We start from the raw sequence: 22,141 nt of genomic DNA on the forward strand, positions 1-22,141 counted from the left end.
GACTAGAGACACTGGATCTATGGCTTATTACAACAATCTGTAACCCACTGACACCCCCTACCCCACCTCCAGCTGCCTTTCCCACCTGTTCCTTCCTTTCCCCCTTGTATTTAGCAGTGACACTCTGAGTTACTTTCCCAGAACTGAAGAAGAGCTCTCTGTAATATCGAAAGCTTGTCTCTCTCACCAACAGAAGTTGGTCTAACAAAAGATATTACCTCACCCAATTTCGCTTGCTAATTTCCTGGGACACACAAGGGTCCATAGCTAATACAGTTGTCACACAACACTGTAGAAAAATTAAGCTGGGATTTTCAAAGGGCCTAACTGAAAATCGGTGGAACATGGGTGCCCAACTCCCTTAGCCTCATTTGAAAAATCCTGGATGTAAAACAGGATGATTCTGTAGTTAAACATTAAACACTGCCACACAGCATTTCTGGATGATAAGAGCACAGTGCAGGTGGAATTAAAAAGCCAGTGTTCACAGGATAAGTGACAAATCATCCAGGCATGGCAGTGGTCCCTCAGGGATAAAACCTGTCTGATCTCCTTTGGGAATGGAAACTGGTCCCTGCAGAAGCACTTGTTGGGTTCCACTGTGTTAGGCAGAGGTGGCCAAAACTCAGGATTTCTGGTTCATTCAGTTTCACTCTCCAGCTTATGGGACTCCCAAGGGCTGCACCTCCAGCTCACCCAGAAGCCCTGGGTCTCCAGCCCCAGGTCAGCCCGCATGGCTGGCTGTCCCAGAGTTGCAGACCTTGGGAGCCTATCCCAGGACCTCGAGACTCCCAGACTTGCAGCAATGAACTTGGAAAACTTGAGAGCCCCCTGTATTTCCAGGCTCCCTGCTGCAGAGTTGGGAGCCTAGACTCTGAGAGTCCTAGAGTTTCTGCTATTTCCAGAGCAGCTCAATCTATAAATATGAACTTTTCCTCTTAAATTTAAAGGCAACATGTCAGAACACAGAGCAACACCAAGTGGGAGGGCAAGATCTATCTCTGTGATGCTGTCATTGAACAGAGGGAGAGCTTTCTCACGCTAAAGCCTATTCCCCTACAAATAACCATGATTCCACTAACATGCTGTAGGTATCAGCAGGGAGAAATGTGGTAGAAACCAACTTAAGAACATAGGAATAACCAAAGATTTTTTTTCAAAATAATATTTTTCATGGAAATATTGATTTAGTTGAAACTATTTTGTTGTTTAAATATTGCTTTGATCAAAAAGATTCAACTTGTCTTAAAAGAAAAGGAGTACTTGTGGCACCTTAGAGACTAACCAATTCATTTGGGTATAAGCTTTCATGAGCTACAGTTCACTTCATCTTGCGCTATATTGATGACATCTTCATCATCTGGACCCATGGAAAAGAAGCCCTTGAGGAATTCCACCATGATTTCAACAATTTCCATCCCACCATCAACCTCAGCCTGGTCCAGTCCACACAAGAGATCCACTTCCTAGACACTATAGTGCTAATAAACAATGGTCACATAAACACCACCCTATACCGGAAACCTACTGACCGCTATTCCTACCTACATGCCTCCAGATTTCACCCTGACCACACCACGCGATCCATTGTCTACAGCCAAGCTCTGCGATACAACCGCATTTGCTCCAACCCCTGAGACAGAGACAAACACCTACAAGATCTCTATCAAGCATTCTTGGCAAATTTAAGGTCAGGCTTGACAAAGCCCTGGCTGGGATGATTTAACTGGGAATTGGTCCTGCTTCGAGCAGGGGGTTGGACTAGATGACCTTCTGGGGTCCCTTCCAACCCTGATATTCTATGATTCTATGATTCTATGATTCTTACAACTACAATACCCACCTGCGGAAGTGAAGAAACAGATTGATAGAGCCAGAAGAGTACCCAGAAGTCACCTACTACAGGACAGGCCCAACAAAGAAAATAACAGAACGCCACTAGCCGTCACCTTCAGCCCCCAACTAAAACCCCTCCAACGCATTATCAAGGATCTACAACCTATCCTGAAGGACGACCCATCAATCTCATAAATCTTGGGAGACAGGCCAGTCCTTGCCTACAGACAGCCCCCCAACCTGAAGCGAATACTCACCAGCAACCACATACCGCACAACAGAACCACTAACCCAGGAACCTATCCTTGCAACAAAGCCCGTTGCCAACTGTGCCCACAAATCTATTCAGGGGACACCATCACAGGGCCTAATAACATCAGCCACACTATTAGAGGCTCGTTCACCTGCACATCTACCAATGTGATATATGCCATCATGTGCCAGTAATGCCCCTCTGCCATGTACATTGGGCAAACTGGACAGTCTCTACGTAAAAGAATAAATGGACACAAATCAGATGTCAAGAATTATAACATTCATAAACCAGTCGGAGAACACTTCAATCTCTCTGGTCACTCGATTTCTGATCTCAAAGTGACTATCCTTCAACAAAAAAAAACTTCGAAAACAGACTCCAACGAGAGACTGCTGAATTGGAATTAATTTGCAAATTGGATACAATTAACTTAGGCTTGAATAGAGACTGGGAATGGTTGATTCATTATTAAAAGTAACCTATTTCCCCTTGTTTATTCCTTTCCCCCCCCCAGTGTTCCTCAGATGTTCTTGTTAAACCCTGGATTTGTGCTGGAAATGGCCCACCTTGATTATCATACACATTGTAAGGAGAGTGATCACTTTAGATAAGCTATTACCAACAGGAGAGTGGGGTGGGGGGAGAGAAAACCTTTTGTAGTGATAAACACCCATTTTTTTCATGGTCTGTGTGTATAAAAACATCTTCTGTATTTTCCACAGTATGCAGCCGATGAAGTGAGCTGTAGCTCACGAAAGCTTATGCTCAAATAAATTGGTTAGTCGCTAAGGTGCCACAAGTACTCCTTTTCTTTTTGCGAATACAGACTAACACGGCTGTTACTCTGAAACCTGTCAACTTGTCCTGTTACTCAGCAGGAACACTGTGATGCAAAAATCATGAGTCAAGGCACTAATATATTAATTATAGTGTATTATAATCCCAAGTATCAAATACTGAAAGACTCTGGAACATCCCCTTATCAGTGACCATCTATAATTCCACAACTGCAGGCACAGACAATAGTGCTTCAGATGCACCGAGTGTGCCTCTGGACAGGACAGACAGAAACTAGACAAACAACAGGAAAACTGAGAGGAAGCTGCTACTGAAAATACATCGTAACAGCTCCTGCTAGTCTCAAATAGAGCAGAAACAGATTAATAATATGAAGAGTATCGCTAATATTCAGACTCACATTTGTCTGGAATTTCAGTCTGCCTATTGGCCTTATAGAATCTCCGTGAGTGTAACAGACCCAAGCAAATCTCTCTATTCTGTCTGATTCTATCTCATAGAAAATGGTTTTCAGTTTTATTGCAATATTTGGTTGATGAATAACTATAGTCTGGATGATGAATCGCTCTGCAAAGGTGCCCAAGGGCTTAAGGTTTATAAGCCTCCCCTTCCGCATATGCTCCTGCAAACCCTCCTGAACTTTGGATCTGGGTGTGCAGGTTTAAGCTGCTGCTGTACACCTGCTATTCCTGTCTGAGGGGGAGTGGGCAGACCTTTGGCACTGACAAGCGCATCTGAGCCAGTAACAAGATTAGGGTAGTACTTTGCTATTGGTAAAAGACCAATCACCAGTTATTAGTGTTATGTTCATAGCACACACACACACAGAGAAAGTAGATAAAAACATAAAATATTATTGTTGGAAAGTTGCAACATAACACTGTTTATTGCTCAGAATCCAGAACACTACCATACAAGAACCGCAAAACAGAGAGAGACAGAGCAGGCTGCTCTGTAAAAGAGAGAGGCAGAACTCACCCCACCTTGCTCTAGGTTGGCTCTCTGTAGACTGCATGCTGAAAGACCCAGATTGCACAACTTTCTGCAGAACCACCTAGCAAACAATCAGGAACAGGAAACACTTTGCAAACTGAAAGTGATAGCTTGTAATTTAAACACAGTTTTCAACACACTACAATTAATCCCTGGAGGAAGTGGGGCAGGGATAATGTTGCTCCTTTGTCACGATTTCTTCCATACGCTGATTCCATGGAGCAGATCGTTAAACCACAAACTCACACTAGATAAATACAGAAGAGTAAAGAACAAAGTTCAATAGGCATAAAAGGTATCTGTAACAGGAGAAAGCTTCGTCTCAGCCCTAATCCCTGTACAGTTTGTAATGGCTGCCCCGGATTCTGCTATTGAGGTAAGAAATGACATTTTAGCTAAAACAGAAATAAAACTCATTATGTTTACAGGGATATTCAGATGGATGTTGGCCTCGTGATCTGGTGAAAACAAGCCTCACTGGCTGATTGAATTTGAGAATTAAAATTAGATTCTTCCAGGTCTGAAACTGCATGACAGAGAAACATTACTGTCATTTGCAGGTAAGAAGAAATTTGCTCAGAATAGTATGTTTCATTTTATTTCAGGCATTAATCTCAGGAATAAAATGAACTAGCAAACAGACGTGAAGAAAGATGAGGAATTTGAGGTTGTTTCTGTATGGGAGAGTTTTCTGACAGCTCCTTATATTAATAGCGGGGTGTGATCATTGTGCTTTTTTTATAAACCAGTAACGATGCTTAAAAGAGCTGTGTTGTCAAATCAGCCAAGACAAAGAAGATTGTGTTCTCCCCTGCAATGCATTGGTTTTGCCACAAGCGCACACAAAAAGATTGTCTATAAACGCTGTCCTTTTGTATTGAAAAATTAAATATGTCCGGTGTTTTCCAGGCAGTTTATACATAACATTATGGATGTCCAGCCTTTTTGTGTATGTATCTGTATCAGTCTGTGGATGCAATTTTAAATAAGGTCTACGGGTGCTAAGCACCCAAATGCCATTGAAAGTTAATAAGCATTTATTTTTTAGCATTTTGTCTGTGTGTGAGTAATCCCCTTTCTGGTTTATGTGGCAAAGGGGACCTGGAGATAATAATAGTTTCTGATTTCTTTTTTAAAAGGGAATAAAATATTTTGAAAGTTAAGACAGAAACATTTGACCCTCTTTTAAAACATATTGGATTCTGCTTTCACACAGGTGTAAATCTGGAGTAACTATGGATTATGTGAACAGAGAATCAGGCCTATCTATTCCCTCCCCCTCTTTTAAATCTTTTTTCCCTTTACTTCCTTCCAAACCTAGTGAAAAGCACACTCTGATCTTAACTTCTCTGTGCCTAGACAGTGTATAGACCAATCGACAGAAAGATGCATCGATAGGATTGAGAAGTACAGTAATGGGAGTGGATATGTAGTTCCATTTTGTTCTGCAGGAGAGCTGGCCTCCATTTGAGCTCTGATCTTTCATTTTCCTTTGTTGGGAGAACTCTGGAGTGCATATACTCACCCTTACAGAGGACTCAGTGCCTAGCGTGCTTTGCAGGGTGCCCTTGTGTCTATCCAGGAGCATTGCTGGACTCCAAAGAGAATCCAGTCCCATTCCAACCTGTGTGTGTGTGTGTTGTGATCACTTCATAGGTGGTATAGAGATGTTACTTTTCTCACGTTAAGTACCTGTCTAGTTAGCTCAAGCAGTAACAGTTTATGATTTCAGTTCTGTAAATCCTCACTTCAGTTCCCAATGTCAGTCAAGATGGCGGTTGTTCCACAATAATCTTTTAGTGCCAAGAACTTGCATACAGGTTTTTAATTATATATATATATATATGACAAAATCCCTTTTTTTAACCCCCGGGGCATTTCCCAAGGGCCCTGGTCAGCACTACCTATTCCTTCCTTCCTGTGCGAAAATTATCAATAAAGATAATAAAAGTTCTGCACACATTAGAAAGTCTAAGTAGGGTCTGTAAGGAGTATATTCCTTCAGCACAGCTCAGCGTACATAGCAACATTGGTCCCAGTCCTGCTTCAATTAATAGCAGGATCAGGTCCTTTGTCTATAAGTTTCTTTTCATTTTTCCTACAATATTGAGCTATTTCTACCCTCACTGCTGTCGTTTTGTGTTCTGCATCTGAAGAGACTGGAAGACTCATAAGGATTTCCCTTGGATGTTTCATCACTGTCCTATTGATGTCTTGAAAGCCTGCACAGCGATGGGGTCTGTATTTCACTGGGTGACAGTTGTTCACATACTGTCTTTTCTACAGATGCCACATGTGATTACAGGTAAATAGGGTTCTGTGTTAAACATATGCAAAGAAACAATTAATCATTTCCATTACTATGGAAAACCATAGATTCCAAAAATGATGTATTCATGTGTCATCCTTTACTTTAAAAGGTATAAGGTTTCATTTAAAAAACCTGTCTAGTATTTTTATTTTCCAGGTACATTCCCATAAAACCAGTCCCCTCTGTCCTGTTCAACCTCACATGCGGAGACCTGACTCAAATGAAAGCCAATCACATTATGTACTATTCTAATACAGCTTATCCATACAGACAAATGTATTCCCTTTGGGAGAGCAATTCACTTCTCTGCATCACTTAAGTCATACTCAATCCCTCACCATAGAGTTAATGTAGGATTTACTTTGTTCTTTGGCCTACGATAATTTACCAGGCAGGTTCTCATATAAATTTCCAGGGCTATTCTTCGGGTTCCTTTCATGATCACTAAAATTCACAGAGCAGATTATATGGGCCCACATCATTGAAGCCCCCAGTTATAGAAGAGCCATGCAAAACATATAAGGACAAAATCCAGTGGGCACACCTTTCGATATGCAAAGTGAGATACTTACTGATGTTAGGTAGTACCTATTTCCAGTGATAGCTCCACTTGAAGTCAGTGCTACAAGTCACAGAGTTAGTCATTGTGAAAAAGGACAGCAGAATATGGCATCTGTGACTAAAATACTAAATGTGTGATAGTATTTCAGACTGTTCAGATATAAATGTTTAATGGTGAGAGTAACTAATCAATTTTCCAAGGGCCATGGTGAATTCTCTATCACTGATAATTTCTAAATTAAGATTGGAGGTTTTTTTCTAAAAGATCTGATCTAGGAATTATTTTAGGGAACTTCTTTGTTCTGTGTGATACAGGTCAGGCTGGGTGACCACAATGGTCCCTTCTGGCCTCAGAATTTATGGATCTATGTATATGCATAAGTGTGCCCATGCATTGTTGTGCAATTACCATCCCAGCTGGTGGTTCTTCCCATGTAGGAGGCTTTGTTGCTTTGGCTATTCATTACCAGTTCCATTTTTTCCTGTATAAAAGTGCAGCTAGAGTCTGCTGAAATATTTCAGCCAAATAGTTTATTCAATGAAAATTGCAGTTTCAGTTGACCCAAAACTATTTGCCAATTTGACTAATAGTTTTGGTGATCGACAAAACAGCAGGAGAATGTGGTGGTGGTACTGCCGTAGCCCTTTTCTTCTTATAACATGGCTCCTTTCTTCTTACAACATTTATCCTCCTGGTTAGGGCTCTCCCCGGGGATATGAAGGATCCAGGTTTGAATGACCGCTCTGGAACAAAGCCCAAAGTGACTTTACTGAGTCACCAAAAATTCAAAAAACTTTAGATTCACTTTGACCCAAATCAAATTCTTTCTTCAATTTTTCCAAATTGCTACTAAACCAGAAAATTTGTTATTTTCCCAGCTCTGTGAAACATGGAGAGCTGTAGAAGCTTTTATGAAATCAAGCAAGCTTTTCCTCTCTGCCTGCAGTGATCACTGTAAACAGTAATTCCATTTACCAGATAATAAATGGTGGAAAAAGCATTGGTAGCCTGTGAATATCTGTCCCTGTTCAATACTGTTAAATGAGAGATCAAAGTCTCTTTGCCCCCCTTGGGAGGGTGGGGGAATCTCTATTGCATGCAGTGTGATATGTGAAGAGCAGGCCCTTCCTGGAATGGTGGGAAATTAACTGGAGCCATTTTTGCACCTTCTGATTTAAATTTCATATCTGTCTCTTAAGTGGAAGTGGAAACTGATCATCCTGGGCCAGATTCTGACATGGGTTGTGTGCCTCTGCAGGAGAGTAAGGGAAAGTGACAACCCACTTATACCTCTGTGCAGGCCACCCAGACCTTGGGACCTGGCATAGTGGCATAAGCAGGAGCTACACTCATGCAGCCAACTCCCAGAGCAGCTGGATCATGAGTGACGGGGCCTTAGCTCCTCCCCCTATACATCCGTCAGCACAGCTGAATCAGCACAGGTATTTTAATTTGCTGCTAGTATAACATATCGGCAAGTGGCTACCCCCTCTGCTCCAGAGCAACCAGGAAGCAAGGAGGGAATTGTGTTTCCTCTCTGTGATGTTCCAAGGATAACACAGCTACACACAGCTTCATCCACAGGGCTTGAGGCAGATCCACACTCTAGCCTCACATAGTTTCCTATAGAATCCACAAATGAGGGCATCTGCAATGGATACAACCTCTGTTTCTGTCCACACACAGGTCAGTTTAAAATCATCCCTCCTCAGAATCCTGTCATTGCTATCGTTGGAGAATCGGTTGTCCTGCCTTGCCAGCTGACAGGTCAGAATAACCCTGAGACAATTACTGTCCAGTGGATACTTTCTAGACACTCGGAAAAAGTAGATGTGAGCTCCTATGATGGAGTAACAAAAGAGGAGAGACAGGATGAGAGATACCACGGCAGAATGCAGTTCTTCCACACTGAATTTCAAGCAGGAAACGTGTCTCTAAACCTGAAGGATGTCATTGTCTCCGACAAAGGGAAATACACCTGCAGTGTCTCTTTGGAGACCTGGTACGATGAGGTGGTGGTTGAATTGGATGTGACAGGTAAGTGGAATGGCTCTCTGTCTTCACTCTAAGGTAATATAGTATCTAACCAGGTGGGAGAACAAAGAGTGAAGGGACGTGGGGGAGGGAGCTTCCTGGGCTTCCAGGTCCAATGTCCTTCCTTTACCCCTTCTTCTCACCTAGTCAACAGTATTCAGGGGAATCTGTCAGCTACTGCTCGCAGGCCAGGGTTTGATCCCTTGTTCCTCCCTCCCCTTTGCAAGAGGGGGAAGATTTGGCTGGAACAAGGACCAGTTTCTCAGGCAGCCCCTAAGAGGATCATCTCTAAGGGCTCAGTCTCACAAAGACTGTTGCCCCTTTATGTGGTTTACTTTCCACCCCTCTTCCTGGGGTGTATTGATTTGCCCTCGATCAGGGTGGTTTGGGGGCAGTGTGTCCTGTAGCTGTATCCTCCTTGGCTGGATTCCCTCTGCTGCCAGCAGTCCCTGGGTGGAGCAACCTTCTTCCTGTTCACTGCCCCTTCCTGTGGTAAGCTTGCACTTTTAAGCTCCTTCCCCTCCATAGAACATTAGGGTTGGAAGAGACATCAGGAGGTCATCTAGTCCAACCTCCTGCTCAAAGCAGGACCAACACCAACTAAATCATCTCAGCCAGGGCTTTGTCAAGCGGGCCTTAAAAACCTCTAAAGATGGAGATTCCGCCACCTCCCGAGGTAACACATTCCACTGCTTCACCAACCTGCTAGTGAAATAGTTTTTCCTAATATCCAACCTAGATCTCCCCAACTGCAACTTGAGACCATTGCTCCTTGTTCTGTCATCTGCCACCACTGAGAATAGCCTAGTTTCATCCTCTTTGGAACCTACCTTCAGGTAATTGAAGGCTGCTATCAAATCCTCCCTCACTCTTCTCTTCTGCAGACTAAATAAGCCCAGTTCCCTCAGCTTCTCCTCATAAGTCATGTGCCTCAGCCCCCTAATCATTTCCGTTGGCCTGTGCTGGACTTTCTCCAATTCATCCGCATCCTTTCTGAAGTGGGGGGCCCCAAACGGGATGCAATACTCCAGATAGAAAAGGAGTACTTGTGGCACCTTCGAGACTAACAAATTTATTTGAGCATAAGCTTTTGTGAGCTACAGCTCACTTCATCGGATGCACGAAAGCTTATGCTCAAATAAATTTGTTAGTCTCGAAGGTGCCACAAGTACTCCTTTTCTTTTTGCGAATACAGACTAACATGCCTGCTACTCTGAATACTGCAGATGTGACCTCACCAGTGCCAAATAGAGGGGAATAATCACTTCCCTCAATCTGCTGGCAATGCTCCTACTAATGCAGCCCAATATGCTATTAGCCTTTTTGGCAATAAGGGCGCACTGTTGACTCATATCCAGCTTCTTGTCCACTGTAATCCCCAGGTCCTTTTCTACAGAACTGCTGCTTAGCTAGTTGGTCCCCAGCCTGTAGCAGTGCATGGGATTCTTCCATCCTAAGTGCAGGACTCTGCACTTGTCCTTGTTGAACCTCATCAGATTTCTTTTGGCCCAATCCTGCCATTTGTCTAGGTCACTCTGGACCCTATCCCTACCCTCCAGCATATCTATCTACTTCTCCCTGCAGCTTAGTGTCATCCACAAACTTGCTGAGGGTGCAATCCATCTCATCATCCAGATCATTAATAAAGATGTTGAATAAAACTGGCCCCAGGACAGACCCCTGGAGCACTCCACTTGATACCGGCTGCCAATTAGACATCAAGCCATTGATCACTACCCGTTGAGTCCAACGATCTAACCAGCTTTCTATCCACCTTATAGTCCATTCATCCAGTCCATACTGTCGGAGATCATATCAAAAGCTTTGATAAAGTCAAGATATATCACGTCAACCACTTTTCACATATCCCCAGAGCCAGTTATCTCACCATAGAAGGCAATCAGGTTGGTCAGGTATGACAGGTCCCGCCAACTCCCTCAGCACCCTCGGATACATTAGATCTGGTCTCATGGGGTTGTGCATGTCCAGCTTTTCTAAATAGTCCTTAACTTGTTCTTTCACCACTGAGGGCTGCTCACTTCCTCCTCATACTGTGCTGCTCAGTGCAGTAGTCTGGGAGCTAACCTGTGAAGACTGAGGCAAAACAAGCATTAAGTACTTCAGCTTTTTCCACATCCTCTGTCACTAGGTTGCCTCCCCCATTCATTAAGACTCCCACACTTTCCCTGACCTTCTTCTTCTTGCTAACATACTGGTAGTAACCCTTCTAGTTACCCTTCACATCCCTTGGTAGCTGCAACTCCAATTGTACTTTGGTCTTCCTGATTACACCCTCGAGCAATATTTTTATAGTCCTCCCTTGTCATCTGTCCAAGTTTCCACTTCTTGTAAGCTTCCTTTTTGTGTTTAAGCTCACTGAAGATTTCTCTGTTAAGCCAAGTTAGTCACCTGACATATTTGTTATTCTTTCTGCACATCAGGATGGTTTGATCCTGCACCCTCAGGAAGGCTTCTTTGAAATACAGTCAGCTCTTCTGGACTCCTTTTCCCATATTAGCCTGCCAGAGGACCCTGCCCATCAGATCCCTGAGGGAGTCAAAGTTTGCTTTTCTGAAGTCCAGGGTCCGTGTTCTGCTGCTCTCCTTTTTTCCTATTGTCGGGTCCTGAACTAGACCATCTCATGGTCACTGCTGCCCAGGTTGCCACCGACTTCTACTTGCCCTACTTCTGAGGTGAGCAAATCCACAAATAAGTGCAGGACCCACCAAGGTAGAGGAGGAACTTTGTCACAACTGTCATCAGGCTTTTCTCCAGTTTCATATTGTAGATCTGAACAATCATAGTGCTCCCTTTTATACAATGCAATTCCTCCACCTTTTCTCCCCTGCCTGTCCTTGAACAGTTTATACCAATCCATGACAGTGCTCCAGTCATGTGAGTTACCACACCAAGTCCAGGCTGAGCAAACCTTGCAGGTGTTTCTTGTCAGCATGGAAAAGGCTAAGAGGAGCTCTTTAGTTTCCCTCATACCAGGGTAAGAGGGTATCCCTTCACAGGACTTAATGTAATTCTGTTGAACTCAATTAAATTCTATGGAGGATGAGTTTTATATAGGGAGGGCAGGTGTTTATGTTAGAAGATTTCTCTACAGCACTAAGCCCCTATGTAAAATGTTACCTGACACATCTAGGTCATACCATGGTGCAGTCCACTTAACTTCCAAATATTGTGTTCATGGCATACAAACACAGAAGTTAGACAAAAGCCATAAAATGCTCTTTCAGGGAGGTTGCAATATAACATTACCTAATTTCTTAGAATCGAAAACCCTAACACAAAATAACCAAAAAACAGAGAGAGAAAAAGCAGGCTCCTTATACCAGAGAGGCCCAATTTACCCCACATTGCTCTAGGCTTCCTCTTTGCAGACTGACTGCTGCTAAACCCAGATTCACACTTCTCTACAGAGCACAGCAAAAGGGACCAGAAAAAACCCTGAAATGTAAAGTGACAGCTTACAATTTGAACTGAGTTTTCACCACATCTGCACACCAAGATATCTGAATTAATAGGAGTATGTCCATAGAGGCTTTTTGACAGATTCTGAACTGCTATGGGCAAAGAGAAACAGCTCCAATGTATAAGTTTCTTAAGATACAATGTCACTATTTTAACTTAACATGGGAGGGGTTCTTGCCCTGTAATTTCATATGAAAGGAGTCACAAATTCTGTCAGAATTCTCAGGCAGCATGTGTACAAGGCCGTGGGAAATCCCCCAAACGCTGCACTGTTTGGAGAGGAGACGGTAATAACAACTTTTCTTCTTTCTTTGTAGCTAGAGGTGGCGAGTCTTCCATTTTCATGGAGGACTATGCAGACCAGGGGATCGGCCTCACCTGCAGGTCGGAGGGATGGTTCCCTGAGCCCCAGGTGCTCTGGTTAGACAGTAAGGGACAAAAACGAACAGAAAACCCTACGACTAGTAACACAAAGACACCTGCTGGAATCTACAATATTGAAAGTGCCATTAACATAGAACCCGGCTCGGACAATGAAGTCTCCTGCAAAATAATCAACAACATACTAAAGACAGCGAGCGAGTCCAGAGTCCTAATTTCAGGTGAGTGCACATGGGGATCAATGACTGTAAGAATCAATAAAGAGGCTGCTTGGTTAATGAGATGTGTCCCGTTTTTCTCTCCCCCTTTGTTGTTAGAAATAGATGCCCAGAGTTTGTCTGGTCTAGCAGATGGAGCACTGGGTTAAGATTTAGGAGGCCTGAGTGCTATTCCTGAATATGTTGCTGACCTGATGAGTGACACTGGGCAAACCACTTCCCCTCTCTGTGCCTCAGTTTGCCCAAAACTGGGGATAATAATATTGACCTCCTTTGTAAAATGCTTTGAGATCTACTGTTGAAATGCCCAATATAAGAGCTAGGTCTTATTATCTTTTAAATACGTGCCTGTCAGTTTCCATCAAAAAACCCATTTTGATTAGGCTGAGTTAAAAAATGTTTAAAAATCATAATTTGCACAAGTACATTATTAATTGTTTTCTTTCTACATCATGATCCAGCTTTCATTGCACATGAATATGTAACAAAGTTGCATGGCATTTTCAATATTACTAAAAGATATGGAAAATTCTGTCTCATTCAATGTACTGGTGCATCATTGAAAAAGAGGGTAAAGTTAAGGTGGTGTGTATGACCTTCATTTTGGCCTCTCCTGATTCTTGTGTGCTTAATTTTTCAGCATTAACATTACTTTAAGTTTTCATTATTATTGAGTGGTTATTGGGCAGATTCCATAGCCCTTACTCGTACTTTCAAGTACTCACCCCTGTGAGTTGTCCCGTTTATATCTGTTGAGTACAGAGATCCTGTATTGAGTTCAAACCTTGCTACTGACTTGCCTTATGGCCTCAGAGAAGTTGCTTAACTTCTCTCACTTTCCCCACCTCAGTAGGGAGGGAATGATATTTATCCCACTTACATCATAGCATGTTGACAGGGTTAATTAATTTTAGTGCATACAGAGAAATGGTTTCTATCATTAACCTGAGTAACTCCGCCAAAGATACTACTTTTAGATTCTCTACCTCCCTTCCTCAGTAGAGGATCTTTCTGCCTTTCTTTTTATTTTATACTATTTCTGGTGGGAATGCTCTGGCAAAGAGAGGCATCTTGCATTTTGCCCAGTAAGCAGCAGGGGTTATGCCCATGAGGTATCTTGGATATGACTTTCACCATTTCATGGACTGATGGAGAACAAGTTATAATTTATATATGTGCAGATGAAAACCTTTTATTAAATATGCATACAACTTCTGTATGAATAGTAGCGTTGAAAGGGTATTTGAGGTAAATCCTGCAAACCCTACTCATGTGAGATATGCCAATGTCTGAGGTGTTTCTATCTGCATGAGTAAGGTGAGCTGGGTGTGGCTGAAGGTGTGTGCTTTTCCAGAATGCACTGGAGGAGCCCACAGCTCTGTTCGCCATGATATCCTTGAAGATGTGTAGAATCTTTAAATCTAAATTCATCTAGACTTTGTTCTGCCAGAAGGAAACAGCAGACTTTAAATTCAAGTGAAATCTGAATTCACCAAGTTCTCAGATAGACTCCATTTGGTTGGCCTTATAATTTTCATGATGTTCCTTAAGAATTATTGGACTGTAACTGACATTTTCTCATATTTTTCAGATGTTTTCTTCCCAACCACCTCCCCTTGGATGACTGCTTTCCTCATCATTTTATTTCTTAGCATAGCCCTTATTGCTGCTGTAGGGTATAAACTGAAAAGTAAGTATTTCTTTGTATGTTTTTTTCAATAACTATATGAAAATGTTTAAACAAATGATATGGAATTCTTTACCTATACTAAAACCAAACAAAAACTGAAATGCGTTTTCTAGGGGCAGATTCAGAAAATGAAATATAAGGGTCTGTAAATTATAATTCCTTACCAGATAAGTCCCTTGTTCTGACAAGACAATTTTTTAATTCCTCACCTATAAATATATTCAAGACCAGAATAGACACCAATGGATGGTTCGGGATTACAGACTTCGCATTCATGCCAGTGACTGTTTCCATCAAAACTATTGTAGGATGCTATGAAAAGTGTCTCATTTTCAAAAGGCATTTTAATTTTTTTCAGATAATAATGACACAACATCTCGCTCAGGTAAGTAAGCAGGCAGGTGAATGCAAATTAATATGAACATATTTTATATTTTGATTTTGACACAGTCCCAGGGAGCCTGTGGAATCTGCATCACTGGAGAGTTTTCGGAACAGGTTCGACAAACACTTGTCAGAGATGGTCTAGTAGGGTGACCAGATGTCCCGATTTTGTAGGGACAGTCCCAGTATTTGGGGCTTGTTTTGATATGGGCTCCTAATACCCCCCACCCCCTGTCCTGATTTTTTCACACTTGCTATCTGGTCACCCTATGGTCTAGGTTTAGTTGGTCCTGCCTCAGCACAGAGAGTCCGACTGGATGACTTCTCGAGGTCCCTTTCAGACCCTACATTTCTCTGATTTTAGAACAAAAGCTTAACGTAGCAGTTGCTGTTCTGATCTGAGAAGTTGTTTATAAGTTACAGGAGATGGGTGGATTTATTCTGTCTTAATTGTGGTCAACAGCTGTGTGCTTTTAACGTTTGCAGTTTGCATCCAATGATTTCATAGGAGACGGGGTCTATGTTCAGGCATTGAGCAACAGGGAGTATTGCCATTGGTGACTCATCAGGAAAGTTTGTTTCCTTCTGTTATAAACAGAGCTTGTCATTAAAATAGATCACATTCAGGCTAGCCTTCTGCCATTCATTGTTAGGTGAGCTTGACATTGTTCCAGAATCATTAACAGTTGTAGAAAGGGGTTGCTTATGTACATGAAGAATCACTTATATCCTCCAATATAGACTGGGTAAAGTATAAAATTTGAGGCCTTTTATAACATAGGCACTGGAAACAGAAGTGATTGTCTCCTGCTGGTTGCCTGCCTGGGAATTATGTTTGCCCATAGTGGATTTGCTCTTGGTCCACAAGATTCATTCAGGACTAGGGCAAGACCTGGCCTTTTTTAACTAGCTGGGTGAGAATCTAGCTCCTCTGATCACTCATTTCCCTTGTGGGTGTTCATGGGGTATCCTAGAAATTTCAGCATCCCATAATATTTCTCTGGTAAAAAAATCTTCTTCCTCCATTAAAGTTTCAATTTAGTCTTCTTCAGCAGATTGTAGGGCTCATGATCAGTCCCATTTATTTCACTTCACCTACACTTAATTGTTTTGGACTCCTTCCTTTATTTTTCAGCTCTTCCAAAACTTCTGTCTGATGCCCCTCTTTTCCCACCCCAATCATTGTACCAGTTGGTATCTGATCCTGTTCACTGATGGTTTTATCTGGCTCACTCAGAAGCTTCCCTGCCAAGTCAGAGGATGTGGGTGGGGGGGATGTGCTGAGGCAAGGGGCCTCCAGAAGCATCCTAACATTTTCCCAGATGACAGACCATCCGCTGCTTTATGTGGGCAGAATCTCTGCATAATCAGTGAACTGGCAGAAACCATCTTCCAATATAGTGAATGAGGAGATTATCTTCAAGTGAAACAATCCATTTCCGGTCTCCTAAAGCAGGTTTTTCCGACATGGAGAGAATCTCGTCCAGTATTTTAAAGTTGTTTTGTGGTTGAAATAAGGCTTTGGGAAACTTATAAGAGTAATTAACGATGCAATGTGATTCCATGTATTTGCAGTAAATGAGAAGAAAACAATGGAAGAAGGTAAATATATATTTTGATGTGATATAAGCTGCTAGGAGTATTTCCATGAGTCAGATTCATGGAGACAGTATTACATTGCATGCTGAAATTTTCCAAGACAGTAACCACAGAGGTATCAGTCTTTACCCAGGTAAAAGAATCACTGAGGACTGGGACTTTTGTTAATATAAGAATCTCTGAATCTATCTGTCAACAAGGGATTACACCAGGGCTATTCACCACGAAAGAACCACAGATGCCCTCGAAACAAGGCTTAAATGAGATTTAGGCTATGTACACACTACAGCTTAGGTAGGTAAGTTATCATAGAATCATAGAATATCAGGGTTGGAAGAGACTTTGGAGGTCATCTAGTCCAACCGCCTGCTCAAAGCAGGACCAACCCCAACTAAACCAAAAGTTATGTCACTCAGGGGGTTGAATAAGCCCCCCTCCCTCCAAGTAACGTAAGTTACACCGACCAAAGTGCTGGTGTGGACAGCGCTATGTCAGTGGGAGAGCTTCTCCTGCTGACAAAGTTACGGCCACTTGTACGAAGATTAATTAAATGAACTGGAGAGCTCTCTCCCATCAGCTTAGAATGGCTACACTAGAGAACGTACAGTGGCGCAGCTGAACCGATACAGCTGCACCACTGTAAGCTCTCTAGTGTAGCCAGAGCCTTATAGAGACAACACTAGTTTTGTGCACAAGTTACGTCTCTCTTAAGTCTTAGTCTGAGGTCTGAAATAGGAATTAAGGTATTCACTCTGCACCAGGGGGAATTTTGCTGTGAGTGAGGTTTGCTATCAAGCATGCGAACTACTCTCCATAGGGAATGTAGCGCACATAATAATTAGAAAGCCAGTAAGTATGGGTAATTATGAGTAAATCTAGACCTGGTGCTGATCTGTCTTTCAGAAGGTAAGAACATTTAAAATAAAATTTCATATTGGGGGTGGAAAAAAAGGAAAGGAAAGGAAAGAAGAAATTACAGTAAAGTCATTTCCCAATCTAATGAGCTTCCATATTTCAGTCCCCCCAGTACTCTCAAAAGAAACGTAAAACTACAGGACCATTAATTAGATCACTGATGCATTTAAGTGAAACAAGCCTAGGCTGAAATCCAACATAATCCTTAACCATTTGCTCAATTTTAAACACACAAGTAGTCTCACTGAACTCTAAACTCAGGTGCTAATCTCCTATCAAATCAAAACTAACATCGGCTTCTGTATGTCACCACAAACAACCAAAGTAAAATCAATCAAAAGTGGATATGAACTACTACGAAAAACTTAAAAAGTGAATCTTAATCCACTACAAAAAATAAGAAAGAAATGAACCAACAGAGTAAATCACACTAAGTGTAATTTAAAAGAAGTACAATTTATGTAATGACTGAATAACTGTATATGATAGATTAAACAAGACTAATCTTTAGACTGTCATATAACATCAGAAAACCTTCATATGGAAATACAATCTAAGCATGAAAATGTATTATATAATTTACTCCAAAAAAGTACTTATAGATTTTGATTCATGAATGCGGGGGATCTCTTTGATACTGGTTGGTTATATAGTTTCATTGGGATGTAGATAGGCAGGTAAGGCTATTCATCATAGACTCTTCCTGTTCCTGGAAGCTGTAAAGATTGATTTAAAATATATTGTGTTAATATATTATGTTGGCCGAGATAAACCTTTTGTGCTCTGTCAGTGAAATATATTCTAATGTCTAAGACTGTTTGTAAGTGATAGATCAAAAGCACAGGAATACTGCATTTTTCAACAAGGTCCAAAGGTTGGCCTGGTCAAAATTTTCGGGGGGGGGGTTCACTATTTTTTTGTCCAGAAAGTGTTTATGTTCTGTGGAAAACCTACAGTATTCGTACAAATACTGAGTATTTCTAAAACAAAAATGTTTGGTTTTTGCCTGAATATTTTAAAATTTTGACTTTTTGACAAACAAGGCCCATTTTCAGTTACTCCTAAAATGTATTGAACTATACAAATATTCAAATAAAGTAAAAAACATTGTGATATGCTCATGGGTTAAATCAGTGAGTTTACATTGGATTTGCACCAGTGTAACTGAGAGCAGAATTTGACCCATATAGTATGAATCATTGTATTTTAAAATAAATTATGGTTATAGGTGTAAAGTGTAAAGCATATTTCATAAATGCCATAAAATATACTAAACAACATTTCCCTTCTATCTTACAATGATATTTAAATATAATTTCTTTCAGACAAAGAACGTCTGAGCTCCCAACTAGGTGAGAATACAAATGCTCGTATGGTTCACCATTTTTCTTGTGTGTGTTTGTGGGCAAGTACAGAAGAAAGGCCAACATCCACAAGTATTTTTGTCTGGTTGATAGGCCCAATCAAGTTCTTATATGAGTTTAGATTTTCAAGATAAAATATGGAAAATCGAATGCAGATCATTTCCAAGTGAAATGCTCTTTCTTGGATGTGTGTGGGGACATTTAGATTCTTTTTTTTTTTTTTTTAGTTTTATGGGTTATTTATTATTTTAGAAATTGTTTTCATATCCATTTTGCAAAGACTTGATTCCAGCTTAACAATGGAATAATAAGGAATAAAGTGTCACAGGCCACCTCACAGCTTTTCACCCAGCACCCCAGGAATTATTTGGGAGCAGTTTTCTGGCTTATGTTAAAAAGGAGGTCAGGCTAGACGATCACAATGGCCCTTTCTGCCCTTAGAATCTAGGAACTCTCTCAATTAAAGCCAATCACTACCTCAGTAACATGCATTTGTTCTTGTTTTTCATTCATTTACTCTTTTAGAGACAAACAAAAGCACAAATCACATAGGTAAGTCTCATTTTATTAAAATGCTCAGTGTAGACAGACAGAACTTTGCCATAAATGAAAAGAAGCTGCTTTATAAAAATGAACAGCAGCACATTCGTTATTTGAATGACTATTATATGTATTTTATTTTCAATAGATGATCAGAGATTATTAATAAATGTGGCTGAACATTAGAAAAGGCGATCATATATAGCTGCCTACTTAACGACATCATAATCATTTCTCCCATACTAGGGACTGGATAGAGATTGCCACTGGTGTCTCTATGCCTTTGACCCTCTCCTATGCTCTCTCTCCCTGTGGGACATCATTTGGACATACAGCTTCCACTAGCTCTTCTAAAACAAAGACTTATAGATCATCTTCTTCACCTCTTATCTCTTCCCTCCATTCAGTCACACATCTCTGATTGCAGAGCCCTTGGCCATTATCTTTGAAAACTCGTGGCGAACGGGGGAAGTCCCGGATGACTGGAAAAAGGCTAATGTAGTGCCAATCTTTAAAAAAGGGAAGAAGGAGGATCTTGGGAACTACAGGCCAGTCAGCCTCACCTCAGTCCCTGGAAAAATCATGGAGCAGGTCCTCAAAGAATCAATCCTGAAGCACTTACATGAGAGGAAAGTGATCAGGAACAGTCAGCATGGATTCACCAAGGGAAGGTCATGCCTGACTAATCTAATCGCCTTTTATGATGAGATTACTGGTTCTGTGGATGAAGGGAAAGCAGTGGGTGTATTGTTTCTTGACTTTAGCAAAGCTTTTGACACGGTCTCCCACAGTATTCTTGTCAGCAAGTTAAGGAAGTATGGGCTGGATGAATGCACTATAAGGTGGGTAGAAAGCTGGCTAGATTGTCGGGCTCAACGGGTAGTGGTCAATGGCTCCATGTCTAGTTGGCAGCCGGTGTCAAGTGGAGTGCCCCAGGGGTCGGTCCTGGGGCCGGTTTTGTTCAATATCTTCATAAATGATCTGGAGGATGGTGTGGATTGCACTCTCAGCAAATTTGCAGATGATACTAAACTGGGAGGAGTGGTAGATACGCTGGAGGGGAGGGATAGGATACAGAAGGACCTAGACAAATTGGAGGATTGGGCCAAAAGAAATCTGATGAGGTTCAATAAGGATAAGTGCAGGGTCCTGCACTTAGGATGGAAGAATCCAATGCACCGCTACAGACTAGGGACCGAATGGCTAGGCAGCAGTTCTGCGGAAAAGGACCTAGGGGTGACAGTGGACGAGAAGCTGGATATGAGTCAACAGTGTGCCCTTGTTGCCAAGAAGGCCAATGGCATTTTGGGATGTATAAGTAGGGGCATAGCGAGCAGATCGAGGGACGTGATCGTTCCCCTCTATTCGACACTGGTGAGGCCTCATCTGGAGTACTGTGTCCAGTTTTGGGCCCCACACTACAAGAAGGATGTGGATAAATTGGAGAGAGTGCAGCGAAGGGTAACAAAAATGATTAGGGGTCTAGAGCACATGACTTATGAAGAGAGGCTGAGGGAGCTGGGATTGTTTAGTCTGCAGAAGAGAAGAATGAGGGGGGATTTGATAGCTGCTTTCAACTACCTGAAAGGGGGTTCCAAAGAGGATGGCTCTAGACTGTTCTCAATGGTAGCAGATGACAGAACGAGGAGTAATGGTCTCAAGTTGCAATAGGGGAGGTTTAGATTGGATATTAGGAAAAACTTTTTCACTAAGAGGGTGGTGAAACACTGGAATGCGTTACCTAGGGAGGTGGTAGAATCTCCTTCCTTAGAGGTTTTTAAGGTCAGGCTTGACAAAGCCCTGGCTGGGATGATTTAACTGGGAATTGGTCCTGCTTCAAGCAGGGGGTTGGACTAGATGACCTTCTGGGGTCCCTTCCAACCCTGATATTCTATGATTCTATGATTCTATGACTGCCTTTCAGATACCACTCCCAGGCTCTCTTGCCACTAGCAACTGCAAAATGAATTTATTTTCCTCAAAATCTCTGCTCTCTTCTTCCCTTCTCTATCACCCTTGACATGCAGATTTGTCATCATTTCCCTCTCCTCTCTCTCCATTTTCCCACAGGTTGATGGAGTGGGCAGGATTTGACTATTTTGTGTTCTTCCACAATGACATTGGCTCATTCTACTTTATTTCCATCACCAAAAGCCTGCTCCAGCTTTCAGCTTGACCACCGCAACATCCACCTTTACAAACTGTTAGACCCTCACCGCATCCCCTCCCACTTCCATTGACCCAAATTCTGCTTGAAAAGTCACCTAATTTCTCCCCTCATCTAAGTCCACCCTTCTCTTAATATTCTTTCACTGGTTTTCCCTTGCGATCTACAACAATGTTGGGGTGGTTGTCCCAGCCTTCATCTCCTGTCTGACCCCTCCAGCAGAGATTCTCTTCTCTCCTCCAGCACCTTCTTTGCTCCACCGGCAACTGCAACTTTTATGTCCACTTTTCATCCATGATTTCCTCCCGTGTGTCCCCTGTGCTTTAAACTTCACAGACCAGTCATGACCCAAAGTGCCTCTACACTACATAACTGCAAGTCTCTTATTAAAACACATTTCACTTCTAATGCCTATAAACCCGAGCTCCACAAAGTAGAGCTGCTTGGAAAAATGGAAACAATTTTCACAAACATTTTTTTCAATTTTCCCCTTTTTCGATTCATAATTTCTTCACAGTTCTGAAATAAACAAAAAAAATCTGATCTGCTCCATCATATAATGAGATACAATAAATATTAAACAAACATACCAGCATTTAAAGAATAATTGTGG

At 41.8% G+C, this 22,141-nt stretch overlaps 1 protein-coding gene across 4 annotated transcripts in view; it reads left to right on the forward strand.

The window, feature by feature from the left end:
• Positions 1-22,141, forward strand: part of LOC141976341 (butyrophilin subfamily 3 member A1-like) — a 74,533-nt gene that overhangs the window by 45,535 nt on the left and 6,857 nt on the right. For 3 of the 4 annotated variants that reach the window (XM_074937284.1, XM_074937285.1, XM_074937286.1), the window contains 9 exons: positions 4,312-4,443; positions 6,040-6,188; positions 8,443-8,793; positions 12,588-12,872; positions 14,461-14,559; positions 14,918-14,944; positions 16,519-16,545; positions 18,783-18,809; positions 19,347-19,373. In XM_074937284.1, the coding sequence (XP_074793385.1) occupies positions 6,071-6,188; positions 8,443-8,793; positions 12,588-12,872; positions 14,461-14,559; positions 14,918-14,944; positions 16,519-16,545; positions 18,783-18,809; positions 19,347-19,373 (961 nt within the window). In that variant the 5' untranslated portion in view covers positions 4,312-4,443; positions 6,040-6,070. Of the gene's footprint in view, positions 1-4,116; positions 4,260-4,311; positions 4,444-6,039; positions 6,189-8,442; positions 8,794-12,587; positions 12,873-14,460; positions 14,560-14,917; positions 14,945-16,518; positions 16,546-18,782; positions 18,810-19,346; positions 19,374-22,141 lie in introns of those variants that run through there. The other variant, XM_074937287.1, reaches the window with a different exon arrangement.

This window comes from Natator depressus, chromosome 23 (genome assembly GCF_965152275.1).
Source record: "Natator depressus isolate rNatDep1 chromosome 23, rNatDep2.hap1, whole genome shotgun sequence".
NCBI lineage: Eukaryota > Metazoa > Chordata > Testudines > Cheloniidae > Natator > Natator depressus.